This window comes from Apium graveolens, chromosome 4 (genome assembly GCF_009905375.1).
Source record: "Apium graveolens cultivar Ventura chromosome 4, ASM990537v1, whole genome shotgun sequence".
In the NCBI taxonomy this organism is placed as follows: domain Eukaryota; kingdom Viridiplantae; phylum Streptophyta; class Magnoliopsida; order Apiales; family Apiaceae; genus Apium; species Apium graveolens.
This window is the reverse complement of record NC_133650.1, coordinates 45,764,156-45,778,569: the sequence shown is the minus strand read 5'-3', so window position 1 is coordinate 45,778,569 and position 14,414 is coordinate 45,764,156. Positions and strand designations below refer to the sequence as shown.

Below are 14,414 nucleotides of genomic sequence, written 5' to 3'. Positions count from 1 at the left end.
TTTTTCTTGTAGTGTTGGGTGGATTGCCCTATGCTCTTGAAGACGTGTCAATCTTATAAGCATCTATCTATGTAAAAATATTACAAAAAGATTACTTTATAGATTTGTTTTGACGTAAAATTTTGGTATTTAAACTGAAGTTGTGCCAAAATCTCTTCTTTCCAATTGATTATACTGTATTGGGAATTTAGGTCAAATATCTTAATCTAATAAACAAATTTATTTTCATAATTTTAGTAGCTGATTGTCCTGCTAATGAATATATGAAGAGTCTGTGAATATGGTTCTAAATTAAGTCAAAACTGTTAGCTAAAATATCATTAGCTAAAATTTTATTAAATCTGTATGGGTTTATACTCCAGTAATATTAGTTATATTCATTAGCTATATTTAAAATATTAATTTTTTATTAATTGTAAATATATATTAGTGAAAGTAAATTAATTAACACTATTACATTTATGTCAATATTTTAAAATAAACATTATAAAATAAGAATAAAAAATTATTATGCTTGGTTGAAAATATATTAAAATACTTAAAAATAAATAGAAAAAATATCTTAATATTATTATATTATTTTTTTTTAGATTTAGCTGAAAATAAAGGAACATTTTTATACTTAATATTACATACATTATTATTTTATAAATAAAATATAAATAGTATATCAATACATATAATAATAATGACATATATACATAATTTTCATAATCATAATTAAGTATTTGAAAAGTACCTTAAATATTGAAAAAATGACTTAAAATAGCATGTTATATATATTATAAATAAATAAAAACTTTATAATGAAATATAATTAGGATTATATATAAGAATTTAAGCTCTGTAAATGATGTGGATTAATATAGATGATGGCATATGCCTGTTAACTTCTAGTTATCTAAAATTATACCTAATAGATGACAGCATTGAAGTGATGTATATTATATTTTACATATTAGTATAATAGAATGACAGCTAGATATTATACGTGACTAAGTTGGAGATGCTCCTATGGGATATATACACATTTATGCATGTGGGTTATTCTTGGAAGCAACAGATTGGTTTCTTAATGGTTCTTAAAATCTTCTTACTGTCCTCTATATATTTTGAAAACTTAGTTTTGGTTTTTTCTTGATTTATGGTTATAATTGCTATGATCCGTAAGAAAGTATATGCAAGTTATCTTCCCGATTTATCCAACTGATCAATTATAATAAGCAGTTCTTTGTAGACCACCCTGGTGCTGTACCTATAATATAACCCAAGCTCAGGTAATTAATATTCCTTCTGATTTTTTTATTTTTTTTTTATGTTTCTTCTATTCAAATAACAAATTGCTGAAGTTTTGAATACTGTCTTCTGAGACTAAAACGTATACTTTGACTTTAAAGCAGGGAGAGTTAAGGAAAACAATAGGAGCACCTTCCTACATCGAATGTAGTTCAAAATCACAAGAGGTATGCCTTTGCAAACTGCTCACAAGTCCTCTGCTAACATAAATTCAGCCATTCTTATATAAAGCTATATCTCATATACAATTCACTGCAGAATGTAAAGGGTGTTTTGATGCTGCTATTAAAGTTTATATTAGTTATTGTCTATATTGGTTATTACAAAGTTTGTAATAATATCATGGACAAACTATTGAAAAGCAAAGAGATTTGCTTCGTACATTTTACTTTCCAGGATAGCTTAGCTTCACATTAGAGTCTAAAATATAAATGTAACTAAGCTAATCGAAAAAGGTCCACCTTTTTCACTTACAGAGCAAGACTATGAAAAGAATGCATTTCATGTTTTTATATGGATTGGTTTTGCTGAGTGCTACATATTTTTAGCAGTGGTTTTACTCAAGGCTCTACAAAGATATGAGGTGTATTGGTATCAGCTGACCTTTTCTGGTTATTACATAGCTTGATGTTTGAACTAAGTTGCTCTCCTCGTCAAAGAAAGAATGGTGGATACCATCAAGTTACGATCAATCGGTTTTGTTAGATATGCATCCATGCCAACTTCTAGGCACTTGGCTTCGTCTGATGACATTGCATGGGCAGTCAGCGCGACTATAGGAATGTGCAAAGTGCTTCCTATTTCTGATCTTCTAATTGCTTTTGTTGCTTCATATCCATCCATCTTTGGCATCTGGTTTGCAATGGAGGTTGCATATATACAAGTCATACAATGTAACTGTTAGTCTAAAACAATGATCAAATGTGTATATACATATAGGCCTCATTACAATAAAATATATGCACAATTTTCGAGATCACTGTGGAAAGTGTTCTATACTTAGAACCCACTCCATCTTGCATTAGTAGATTATATCAAAATGTTGACATAACGAGACTGCTTCTCCAAAGGAAAAAGTAAATGTAGGCATATAGGTCTAGTTTTACCTGACAATCCATAAGGATTAAATCGTACACGGGGAAGTCATATTCTTCTGTTTGATTACATGGTTTGTCATCTGCCTGGAAACATTCATCTTCATAACTATCTGGCTTGGCTTGAAAGTGTAATGCATTAACTACCTGCATACCATCTCCCACTGCTACAACTTTTGCACCCAGCTTTTCAAGCATTATGGTTGCAACTCTCTGGAGTACAGGTGTATCTTCTGCCAGAAGTATACGTAGACCTTCAAGAGAAGTTTGTTTATCCATTGTCTTTAAACCCGTACATCGGATGTCATTTTCAGTGCCAGTTTGAACATTCTGATGTCTCCTCAACTCATATCTGTCAGAGTGAACATCTGTCAACTCCACGAAACAATTATTACCTGCTTCATTTTGTGACAAAAAGGTTTCATTGAAATGCTCTACAAATGCATCACTAGTATTGTAATTCCTCTCCACCTTGGCGTCAGACTGAATAGGACCCATTTCAAGACATTTATGCGTCTCCTTGTGAACAATTTTAGATACCAGAGGAGCAATTTTCTTCTGCAGTTCACTCTCTGTTGTAGCAGATTCTATTATTTGGATCATCTTTGTTTTGCACAGTGGTCGGTTTACCATCAATAGATGCCCTTTCTTATAAAGCTCCTTCTTGATGTTACTGGAGGTGTCATGATTCAGTATCCAGGCAAACTTGGCTCTACCATGATATCTATCCAAGAAATTTAGTTGTTCCTTCCATATGTCAGTGCTCAGGTCAAGTAAAATTATATCAACTAGTATGATGAAATTTGTCCTCCTGTTTCCAGGGTTAAGTTTTTCAGCGATCGAACAATTATTTGTTGAATTTTGCAGGAAACTCCCATCTTGAAAGAGATCCTGAAGAATTGCTGTTAGTTCATTCCAGTCACATGCTTCATAGGTGAAGATACCATGTTTCCGCAGCCAACTGGACATAATTAAGCTACCCATTTTTCCATTAAGTGCGAGCAGAATCTGCATTAAAATTTCACAAGATTACTGTTAAAATATGAGATATGATCCTTGTAAACCCAATTCCTAACACCTTGAGGTTTTAGGAAAACTGGTAGCTTAACAATTACTATACATCCAAAAGCTTGCATCAGAACTATAGACAAATGTATGAAATTGTAACAAACTGTCTACATAGACCGAGTGATTGCTCTTCTGCTCGTTTTTGTTTTATGCTTCTGTGTTAATATACAGATGAGAGGTCGGGAGAAAATAGTTAAAGACATTAATTCGTTTGATTAATCAACATAGCTTTCTTGCATTGTACACCATGATTGGTAGAGATGGGTGTTTTTTACTGAAGAAGTCGTTTTAAGACGCATGGTAAATTGATAAAAAGTTGCACTTACTGTCAGGTTATGCTCTGAATAGTTCAAATTGCAGTGTTGTGTTGTCCCATCTTCAGGAGCTCTGAGAAGCAGATAAAGTTGCATGAGACTCCCTGCTCCATTTTTGTTAACAAATTTAATTTCTCCACCCATCTGATTCACCTGTAAACCTCACTGCAGTTAGAGCATGCCAAATTGTTTGCAAGGATGCACTGTTACTCAGAGATCGACAATATTTCTCTCACCTTTATGTGCAAGAAGGTAGTTTAATGTCATAATTTAAGGAAAGAGCTAACAGTATAACTGTACCTTGTACAAATATTATGTAACTTTTAATATAATTAACCAAGGGTTTACGATGATTAATACCCGGAGGGTCTCTTCTAATGAACCTGGGATGCTTTTATTTTTTTCATCGGATGCAAAGACTCTATTCTCATTTCCTGCACTTGTTTTTATCAGGACAAAAGCATGAAATTAAGAGCTCACCAAGGTCCGGACAATGCATAGACCAAGCCCAGTTCCACCATGCCTGAAAATTATGAAGTTTCAGAAAATTGGGAACCTTCAGCAAAATGATAACAAAATTGAAAACTTGTACATTACATGTTGCGCCATTTTTTTACTAGAACTCCTACAATATGTAATCGAGATTCTAAGATAGCTTACAATCGAGTTGTTGAAGGATCGGCTTGCTCGAAGCTCTCAAATACAGATTCCCATTTGCTTGGATCAATTCCTGCAAGAACTAAATAATGACAAATACATACACACCAATGTGGGGTATAAATGATGACCTGCAGTACTTGGATGATAAATTTGATCAGGCTATGCTAAATCATTCTTGTTTTTAAGAGACTAAGAAATTATACCACATCCAGTGTCCTCAACTTCGAAGCAGAGAATCAATTGGTTGTCTTCTTCCCAGAAATTTTTGTCGTGTGTTATATTAGGTAATATTGAATTTGTATGAGATAAGGAAGCCGGTCTGGCATTACTATTCTCACACCATCCTCGAAGAACAATGTATCCCGCTGCAAGCCAGAAAACCGTAACCGTTACAAGTTAAACTTTCCCCAGAGAACTAGTCATTTCAAACTTGATCTGCTAACATTATTGATCATTGTTTACATTATATATTTATAAAATTATCGACGGTGAAGTTTTGCTTTAATATATTTAAGGGGAAGTTTCAAATAACATAAACTCAGGCTATGTATGCACAGATACTAATAATGACTTATTGTAAAATTTTATATAGCTTTTAGTCTTAGATTTTGTACTCTCCATTCTTCAATTATGCAGTGCCTTAGTTTGTTGTAATTGTAATATTGTACTATCTATTTTCACACTAGAAAAAGGAGAAGGGTAAACGTACATGTTGTAAACTTAATAGAATTGCTGATGAGGTTTGCAAAAATCTGCACAACTCTGCCAGAGTCGCCTTGAATTACCTTTGGGACATTATCTGCATCAGTAAAATAAGAGTCCATTGATACCAATAGTTTGAACAGAAAATAAACTCGATAGGATATCGTATTAAAGAATCAAATCAAACTGCAGAGACTTGAAAGTTGGTTTTCAGTTCTTTTGCAGTAAAATGAAAAATAATGTATAATTCGGGTTTACCTGAAAGATCTAGAAAAATCTCAACTTTGTTATTAATACACTGGACGGAAAACATATCAACAAGTCCTTCGAGTTCTTGTTCCAAGTTGAATTCCGCTACTTCCAGCACCAGCTTTCCAGATTCAACCTGTATAAAATATCATATGAAGCTGAAATTGCATATATAGTTGATCAAAAGATGCTAGGCGGAAGTTATACTTTAAGCTAATAATGAAATAAGAAAGAACATTATTTAATGCAACAATGCGTCAATACTCTAAGATTGCAGTAATATCATCCATGATATCGGAAGCTTAAAGGCTTACCTACACTAATATTTCATGTTTGTATCCTTGCTTTGCTTGGAGTTGTATTTACATTCTTAGGGAAATTAGTTCATTGACATTGATAGTACTAAGGATTCATAAGAAAAAGGGCACTTATAAGTTAGAATTGGCACCTTACTGAGATCCAGAATGTTGTTAAGAAGTCTTAGTAGAGCAGTTGAGCATCTACGGATCTGGGCAATTGTTGAGTATTGCTCGTTGGTAAGACAATCATCACACATGAGGATGTCTAATAATCCAATGACTGCAGCCATAGGTGTTCGCAATTCATGACTGTTACACAATTAAAAAAACGATCTCATTATTCAAATATGCTAACTTACTGGCCAACATGTATAGAATTTCTTTCTATTAGGGCTTCTTATGTATACATATAACTAGAACAACAGACAAGTTGTACTCTTAAGATGCCTACTAAAATTTATATAAAAACAGAGGTAGGTTCGCGCTCTATTTGTAAGAAGTTCGGGAACACATATTTAGAAATTCTGGAGGTATGCTATTTTTTCAAAAAAAAATCCAGAAATTACACTAGAAAAATACAAGAAGATTTACAACTATCTGTTATGTCTAAGCATAAAGCAATAGCCACCAACATGATGTCCAAGTATCCTGTTTAGATATAAGTCTTCAATAATGTGTATAATAATACAATGTAAGCCTATATTATATACTTTGTTCTAATTTCCTAAACTTTAGTCAGTTTCATAGATTCAATTTCATAAACTGATTAGACCATATATACCCCGTACAATGAATAGATATAGGTTTATAAATCTTAAACTGGAGGGTTTTGGTTTTTGTATCCCATCTCAGCGAGGGTGCAAAACAAAGAATTACATCTTCCATAATCTGTTGGATTAAGAGTTAAAATTCATAGTCACCTCATGTTTGCTAAAAACTGGCTTTTGTAATTGCTTGAGGCCTCTGCCTTCCTTCTTGCATCTAAATGGCTTATTAGTTCTGCTCTTAGTTTCATCTCCTTTGACACTCCATTTGTCAATATGAATATAAAAATACATCCAGTGACCAGTACACTAAAAGAAGCAGATATCAGTATCACCAATGTTTTCATGGCTCTCTTGTCCACCTTTCCCATTATGTACTTTCTTGGAATGATAATAACCCCTACCTGAAAAAATGTAGATGGTGACATCAGCTGTCTAATCCAAATGATAAGTTATTCAACAATTAAAGATTTAAGAATCCTAACTTTGAAAGATAAAATGCAAGTCTACTTCTGTAAGCAGCCTCCGCAACTCTAAGACTTCTCAACATTGTACTACTCTCTGGAATTCATATACAAGAGTGCCAATAAATATAAACTTACCATGGGAAGCCTTTTTAGGTTTAAAATAAATGAATCAATGTAATAGAGCTGATTATTTCCAAGCTTGGCATCCTTTATGTGAACCGTGTGATTTGTGGGAGTCTCAGTACCATAATTTTTTTGTAACAACTTTGCTCCAGAACGTATCACCTCATCCTCAGAATCGACAGCCATCATAAGTTTTGGCCCTGTTGTTGAGTTCATCAAAAGAGGAGTGTCTGTGGAAGTAGAGAGCAACCAACCCTCTCTAGATGTCAAATATATGTGTCCAGTGTGGAACTCAACAAGTTCTTTCATTAACTGCCCTACACTATAGAGTGCAGTGGTTACACCCACCACAGCCAGTATGCTTTTTTGCTTGGATGAGTCTAAAACCGGCAGTGCTGCTGAAAGCAAGGGTGAATCTGAATATTTGCTTACTGCTACATGCCATGAAGCTACACCATCTGGTACTTGTGAGATTCCTGCAATATTAATTAGATCATCTGGTTGAATTGGCATTGCTTTCCCCGTCTTTTCACCAGTGAGAGGATCTAATGGTTCACGGTACCAAATTGCAGATATATTATTGTGTACAGATTGATCATTCCATCCTGGATGAGCAGAAAGCATTACCATATCATAAGCTCCACTTATGGAATAGTTGACTAGGTCAGAGTATATATAGAATGTATCATCACTCCTGTGATCTCTATGAAAAGCCTGGACAAATCCATTTTTGTAATTCATGGTTATAGAGTTAAGAGCTTTGTGACTCGCAAACAGAGCCCATGTTACATCCTTCATTGCTTGATATAGCTGGGAGTCAAAATCCTAAATGTTAGCAAGTAAAAACATAATATTGCTGGGAGTCAAAAAATTAAATTTATGAAGAAATATTACACTAGAAATATTTTAATACGTACATGTTAGAAAAAATCATAAAAGAGAATTGGACAGAAGATAACCTCTACTTGATCTGCTTGATTAACAGGCTTGCTGTACTTTCTTATCAAAAACTCTGACAGCTTAACTTGAGCAGTTGTTATTTCGACAGTTGAGTTAAAGATATTCCACATTCGTAAAATCGGACGCTGTAAGAGCTCGTAGCGAAGTCCGTAGGCTAAAGTCTCTAGTGATTTATTTGTATACACCTTTGTGAAATGCCAAGTCAGTAAGGTCAGAAGCCCTATCAGAATTGCAAGCATGGCCTGAATGTCATTCACATATGAAGCCAAATGTCAGCTATTGTCAAATTGCAAGATCATGCTCTATTAAACATAGGTGTAACGGCTCGTACTTCCGGACTATTAATTCTAAATCAAAACTAAAACAAAATACAATTTACTAATCCAAAATCTCTATTACAAACGCGCAGCTAAAAGCGGAAGTCCCAAAGTCAAACCACTTCAAATCCTAAGTCCTCGAAACTCCAATAATATCAAACCCGAACTTAGACGAAACCTGAAATTGTAAATAATGAGTTGCGAAGCCCCGCAAAAAACAATAGATCCAACTAGCAGGCCAAGGAACACACACATATAACAAAATACGGTAATTTATTACGATATGATATACGAAACAAAGACTTTCGATACATATTCTTATTCTTATGCTTATTCGATAGGTACAATACACATAGTACATAAACAACAATAATTCAAAATCAATAACTCATGCCACGACGACTACAACCCGGTGATAACAGTCTTAAATTTTCACAAAACTGTCACTACGGTCCTAAATTTTCACAAAACTGTCACTACAATCCGGTGACTGCGGTCCTAAGTTCTTATTCGATATTTTCACAAACCATAGCACAAATCAGAGTTCCAAAATTATCGTCTAGACATCACATATATACACAACAATACATATACCGTAACACATCATATTTTCAAATATATAATCACTTAGCTCAAATTTTGATAATCAAATATACACACATAACATATAGTTTAGAAAACACTAGCAAGATCGATCGAAACCTTACCTCAAAACCTGACCAGATCTGAATATAGCCTTTTTGACCATCTAAACGACGTTTTCTTGGAAAACACGAAACACGAAAGTTGTAGATAATGAAAAGATATTTCCGAAAACTCCAGAATCACCAAAATCCAACTTACGATGAATTTTCAACGAATTTTACAAGACTGTTGATTTATGCTGAGAAGAGCCCTACGAATTTTTATATTGAAAACGGGGAAGACGAATATAATGTATTTATAACGATACAAAACCTTATATCTTAACCTACAAATTATCCATATTAGAATCTGATGCAAATTTTAGGCCCATTAGTCTAATTCAATTTTAAATCCTAGTCTTTTTCTAATTTTAATACTCTTTATTCTATTATTCAATTATTAATCTAATTCTAAAAATTACGGGATATAACATACTACCCTCCTTAAAAAGAATTTGGTCCCCAAATTCACAACAATCCTATCAACTCCCTCTAATATCCTATAGGTCAAACTTAAACTAAGGTCCACGGGAACACATCCTAGGGAATGTACCAGTCCCATACCTAATACACTCCGAAGAACACCTTGCTCTTGATACCAATTGTAACGGCCCGCACTTCTGGACTATTAATTCTAAATCAAAACTAAAACAAAATACAATTTACTAATCCAAAATCTCTATTACAAAGGTCACTATTACAAACGCGCAGCTAAAAGCGGAAGTCCCAAAGTCAAACCACTTCAAATCCTAAGTCCTCGAAACTCCAATGATATCAAACCCGAACTTAGACGAAACCTGAAATTGTAAGGAATGAGCTGCGAAGCCCCGCAAGAAAACAATCGATCCAACTAGCAGGCCAAGTAACACACACACATATAACAAAATACGATAATTTATTACGATATGATATACGAAACAAAGACTTTCGATACATATTCTTATTCTTATGCTTATTCGATAGGTACAATACACATAGCACATAAACAACAATAATTCAAAATCAATAACTCATGCCAAGACCACTACAACCCGGTAATAACGGTCCTAAATTTTCACAAAACTGTCACTACAATCCGGTGATTGCGGTCCTAAGTTCTTATTCAATATTTTCACAAACCATGATACAAATCAGAGATCTAAAATTATCGTCTAGACATCACACATATACACAACAATACATATACCGTAACACATCATACTTTCAAATATATAATCACTTAGCCCAAATTTTGATAATCAAATATACACACATAACATACAGTTTAGAAAACACTAGCAAGATCGATCGAAACCTTACCTCAAAACCTGACCAGATCTGAATATAGCCTTTTTGACCATCTAAACGACGTTTTCTTGAAAAATACGAAACACGAAAGTTGTAGATAATGAAAAGATCTTTCCGAAAAGTCCAGAATCACCAAAATCAGACTTACAATGAATTTTCTACGAATTTTACAAGACTGCTGATTTATGCTGAGAAGAGTCCTACGAATTTTTATATTAAAAACGAGGAAGACGAATATGATGTATTTATAACGATACAAAACCCTATATCTTAACCTACCCATTAATCTAATTCAATTTTAAATCCTAGTGTTTTTCTAATTTTAATACTCTTTATTCTATTATTCAATTATTAATTTAATTCTAAAAATTACGGGATATTACAATAGGACAGGGATAGTTCTTGCGTTTTCCTGAATCTCAGTTGAAAGTTTAATATATTCCTTGTTTACATACACTTATATATATATCTCGGTTGTTAATAATTATTTGAGTGCTTCAGTTATACATTTTATGTCATCTTCAGTTTCAGATATCAAAAGCAGCAAAGAAAGAAATTGCGGCCGTATATAAACTAAGTTTTGGATGTAGATGCATAAGAAAATTACATACCATGATGGCAAGGCGAGCGACAAAAACACTATAGTATGAAGAAAGACACTCAGCACTGGCGCAACGAAGATTTCCATGTTGAGCATCCCTAAGGAAGGGTCTCTGGTTTCTAGGAGATTGAGTATATGCTCCCCAGGACTTGGCAAAGCTAGGAAATTTGATGAAAATCTTTCTCAGCGAAGACCCCATCAGCTCAGCTCTGTTGTTGCTGCTAAATAAATACTACTCAACACTGGGACCCAAGAGCTATCCTATTTGCTATTCACAATAATTTCACTCCTTATGACTCATGGGAATATGAGAAAGCATTAAGCAACTATATAAACACCAGAGACACACAGACTAAATTGTGCGTAATTGAAAGGTGGAGGGAAATGTGTTGTAATATTTAATTGATCTATCTTACACTTGATAGCTACCCCTGTGGAAAAATTGACAAACTCTGGTTCATCCAAAGACAACAACTCCAAGGAGCTATATTAACTTTATGCTGAACAGTAAAAAAATGAGTAGTAAGTGGGTGCATTGCTGAGTAAAAAACCACTTTTGGAGATTTGACAAGTGAGGAAAACCTTAAGAAACAGGAGTCCTGGTGAATCTATCCAGAAAAGTTATAACATCTAAAAGTAAGATTGTTGTGATCTATTTTGTTATAATATAATTTACAAGATTGTGATCATTAAGTGGACTCACTCAAAATAATAAAGTTACTTCACCACTTCTACTAGTTAAAAAACACAGCTCCTTTGATTTATCAAGATCCCGCCAAATTAGCAAAAAAAAAAATCCTGCCACTGCCATATTTTTTCCTTGTCACATATACATGACTCTTTCGCAGGCTATAAGTAGAAAACTAGAATTTTACCTGAACATTTCAAGTTCAAAAAGCATCCACAATCTTAAAATTATCTAGCTTCAAGTTGGTCCCTTATCATTACTTGCATTTACAATATAGGGCAGGCATTTAACTATTGAAGCACTGCATCAGGTTCTTACTTCATTTTAAAACAGAACTACAAACATTAATCAAAATGTTTATGTTACCATAATCTCCGGTTAATACAAATAATATAAGTATGTGTATGCGAATAATAAAGTAATAAACTGTAAAAAATAAAGAAAAGAATATGAAGGAGACGTTCTCGAGTGCAGTCGTATAACTGTCTCCTTAAAGCTATTATGACCCGCACTATATGTGCGAGTCGTTAGCCTCCCGGGATAAAACGAGAAGACGATGGTATTGCACGAACAGCGCCTTCCGCGAACTAGAACGGAGTAAGAAATTATCACCGGAACAGAGAGAGGGTAGGGTTTGTGTTTAGGAGGCGGTGTTTTGTATATCAAATGAATACTTAACCCTAAACCTAATACGATATTATATAGGCTCGAGAAAACGTGTGCGCTATTCCACGTATCATTAATTAAACCACGTTAATTAATCAATCGGTTTATAAATCAAATCCGTAATTGAATCTGATTATTATTACGTTAAATCAATTATAATAATTCGTAGTCAAAACAAATTAAAATTATTAAATCCCAAGCCCAGTAGAAATTAAATTAGCAATACTGGTCCGTGATTATCCGGGCCAATTTTCTGCTACATTCGTGTTCGCACTTCGCACGCGGGCAAGCTCGAGGTGTTGGAGTAATACATAAGTAACACATTTGAACTCTACATAAGTGTTTTGCTATATAAAGCTATGTATGCTCCTTTGAAAAATCAATGTGGGACTTTTTTTTCTTCCACAAATTTCCACTACTAAAAGACCGACTTTGGATAATCATATATCATCCATCTCTTAGTCATTTTTAGTGATTCAAAGTGCCTCGTAAAGCTCTCTCGGAGGAGAACGCATTCCAAGTGTCACTCGTTGCGCACACACAATATTCCTCCACTCAAAATATGGCTCAAATTAACTTGACAGTATGGCACTACAACCCACATGGATGAGATTGGCATTTCATTAGCGCACACTAGATAGACAGACACGGAGGTTGACTTGGTGATAGTTTCTTCGATCAAATATAACATACGATAGGTAGAGAATGCTCCTTGAACCTCCACTCGAATAAGTATACCAACTTTACTGGTAGATAGTAGACGTGCTTGTCCTTGAACTGTTCGACCGTTTGTGTAAATGATGATATACTTATCACTATATCCTTTATGACTCGTTCAGTTCTCATGAGTGTGTCCATTTTGGCCATGGAACATCGTCCTAGTTCTGCAGGAGTTTCTAAAGAATTGTGCCTCACAATTCTCCTTTGAAGCGGCAACACTTCTCTCCCACATAGGTGATCTTTATCTTATTAAGTAACTCGCGTTTACTCAACTGAATTCCATGCGTTCATTCCTGAACTCCATGTATTCGTGAAAAGATCATTAAAAGCTCAAAAGCTTAACCTCGTACCATACGTGTCTCACTGTTTCCTCATCATAGGAACAAGACGGGGTTTCCCCCACAGTGATTTGGTCATCATGATTTAGTTGACTCATCGAACCAAGTTCTTGGGATCTCCATTCAGCATTGGTTGGGTGTCCACCATGACGCCGTTAAGAAACATGCTTAAGGCCTATCCATCTCGATGATTTCTCAACCACTTCTCTTGATAACCCTTTTGTTAGTGGATCCGTGATATTATCCTTTGATGGTATACGATCAATAATGATAATTCTGGTTGAGATCAATTGTCTAATAGAACTATGTATTCATCGTATGTGGCGAGACTTTCTATTATACATCGTGCTCTGTGCTTTACCAATAGCGGATTGACTGTCACAGTGTACCCCTATAGCACTCACAGGTTTTGGCCATCTCGGAATATCCTTTAAAAATTGGCGTAAATATTCAGCCTCTTCGGCGCATTTATCTGGTGCCACAAATTCAGCTTCCATCGTGTAATGAGTTATCACAGTTTGCTTTGAGAATTTCCATGAAATTGTCGCGCCGACTAGTTTAAACACATAGCCACTCATAGACTTTAGAGCCTTCTTGCTAGATATCCAGTTCACATTAGTATATCCCTCTAATACTGTTGGATATCCGCCATAGTGCAGTCCATAATCCTGAGTTCCTCTCAAGTACCTCAGTACCCTTATGATCGATTTCCAGTGATCAGCTCCCGGATTACTCGTAAACCTAAATAACTTGCTGATTGAGTATGAAATGTCTGGTCTAGTACAACTCATTAGGTACATCAGACTCCCAATTATCCTCGAGTATTCCAACTTGGAAACCGCTACACCTTTGTTCTTGGATAGATGTAAAGTCATGTCCACAGGTGTCCTAACTTTCTCAAAGTCATCCTTAGGAAACTTCTCAAAGATATTGTCAACATAATGAGGTTGACTCAATGCGAGTCCCTCTGATGTTCTAGAAATTTGGATTCCTAGAATCACGTTTTTTATTCCCATATCTTTCATGTCAAATATTTCCTTTAACATGTCATTTGTAGATTTGATCACTTCATCATTGCTTCCAGCAATAAGTAGATCGTCTACATACAATGTTATCAT

The 14,414-nt window shown here is 34.5% G+C and overlaps 1 protein-coding gene across 1 annotated transcript; it reads right to left on the bottom strand.

Annotated features, from left to right (window-relative positions):
• Positions 1-1,556: 1,556 nt before the first annotated feature.
• Positions 1,557-11,437, bottom strand: LOC141717959 (histidine kinase 1-like). The gene is made up of 13 exons (XM_074520263.1): positions 10,895-11,437; positions 7,996-8,238; positions 7,049-7,846; positions 6,603-6,850; positions 5,832-5,991; positions 5,393-5,519; positions 5,142-5,231; positions 4,636-4,797; positions 4,433-4,502; positions 4,253-4,295; positions 3,785-3,925; positions 2,403-3,398; positions 1,557-2,148 (listed from the first exon to the last, which is right to left on the bottom strand). The coding sequence occupies exons 1-13, from the start codon at positions 11,081-11,083 to the stop codon at positions 1,933-1,935; spliced, it is 3,483 nt and encodes a 1,160-aa protein (XP_074376364.1). The 5' UTR covers positions 11,084-11,437; the 3' UTR covers positions 1,557-1,932.
• Between the last annotated feature and the right edge of the window lie 2,977 nt (positions 11,438-14,414).

Excerpts from the sequence above, each read along its gene's own strand:
- LOC141717959 (XM_074520263.1), bottom strand. The coding sequence starts at position 11,083 with ATGGGGTCTTCGCTGAGAAAGATTTTCATCAAATTTCCTAGCTTTGCC. Across the intron at positions 5,992-6,602 it reads CAGTTTTTAGCAAACATGAG|TCATGAATTGCGAACACCTA; the intron begins GTGACTATGAAT and ends ATTGTGTAACAG. Across the intron at positions 4,296-4,432 it reads GATCCTTCAACAACTCGATT|GCATGGTGGAACTGGGCTTG; the intron begins GTAAGCTATCTT and ends CATAATTTTCAG.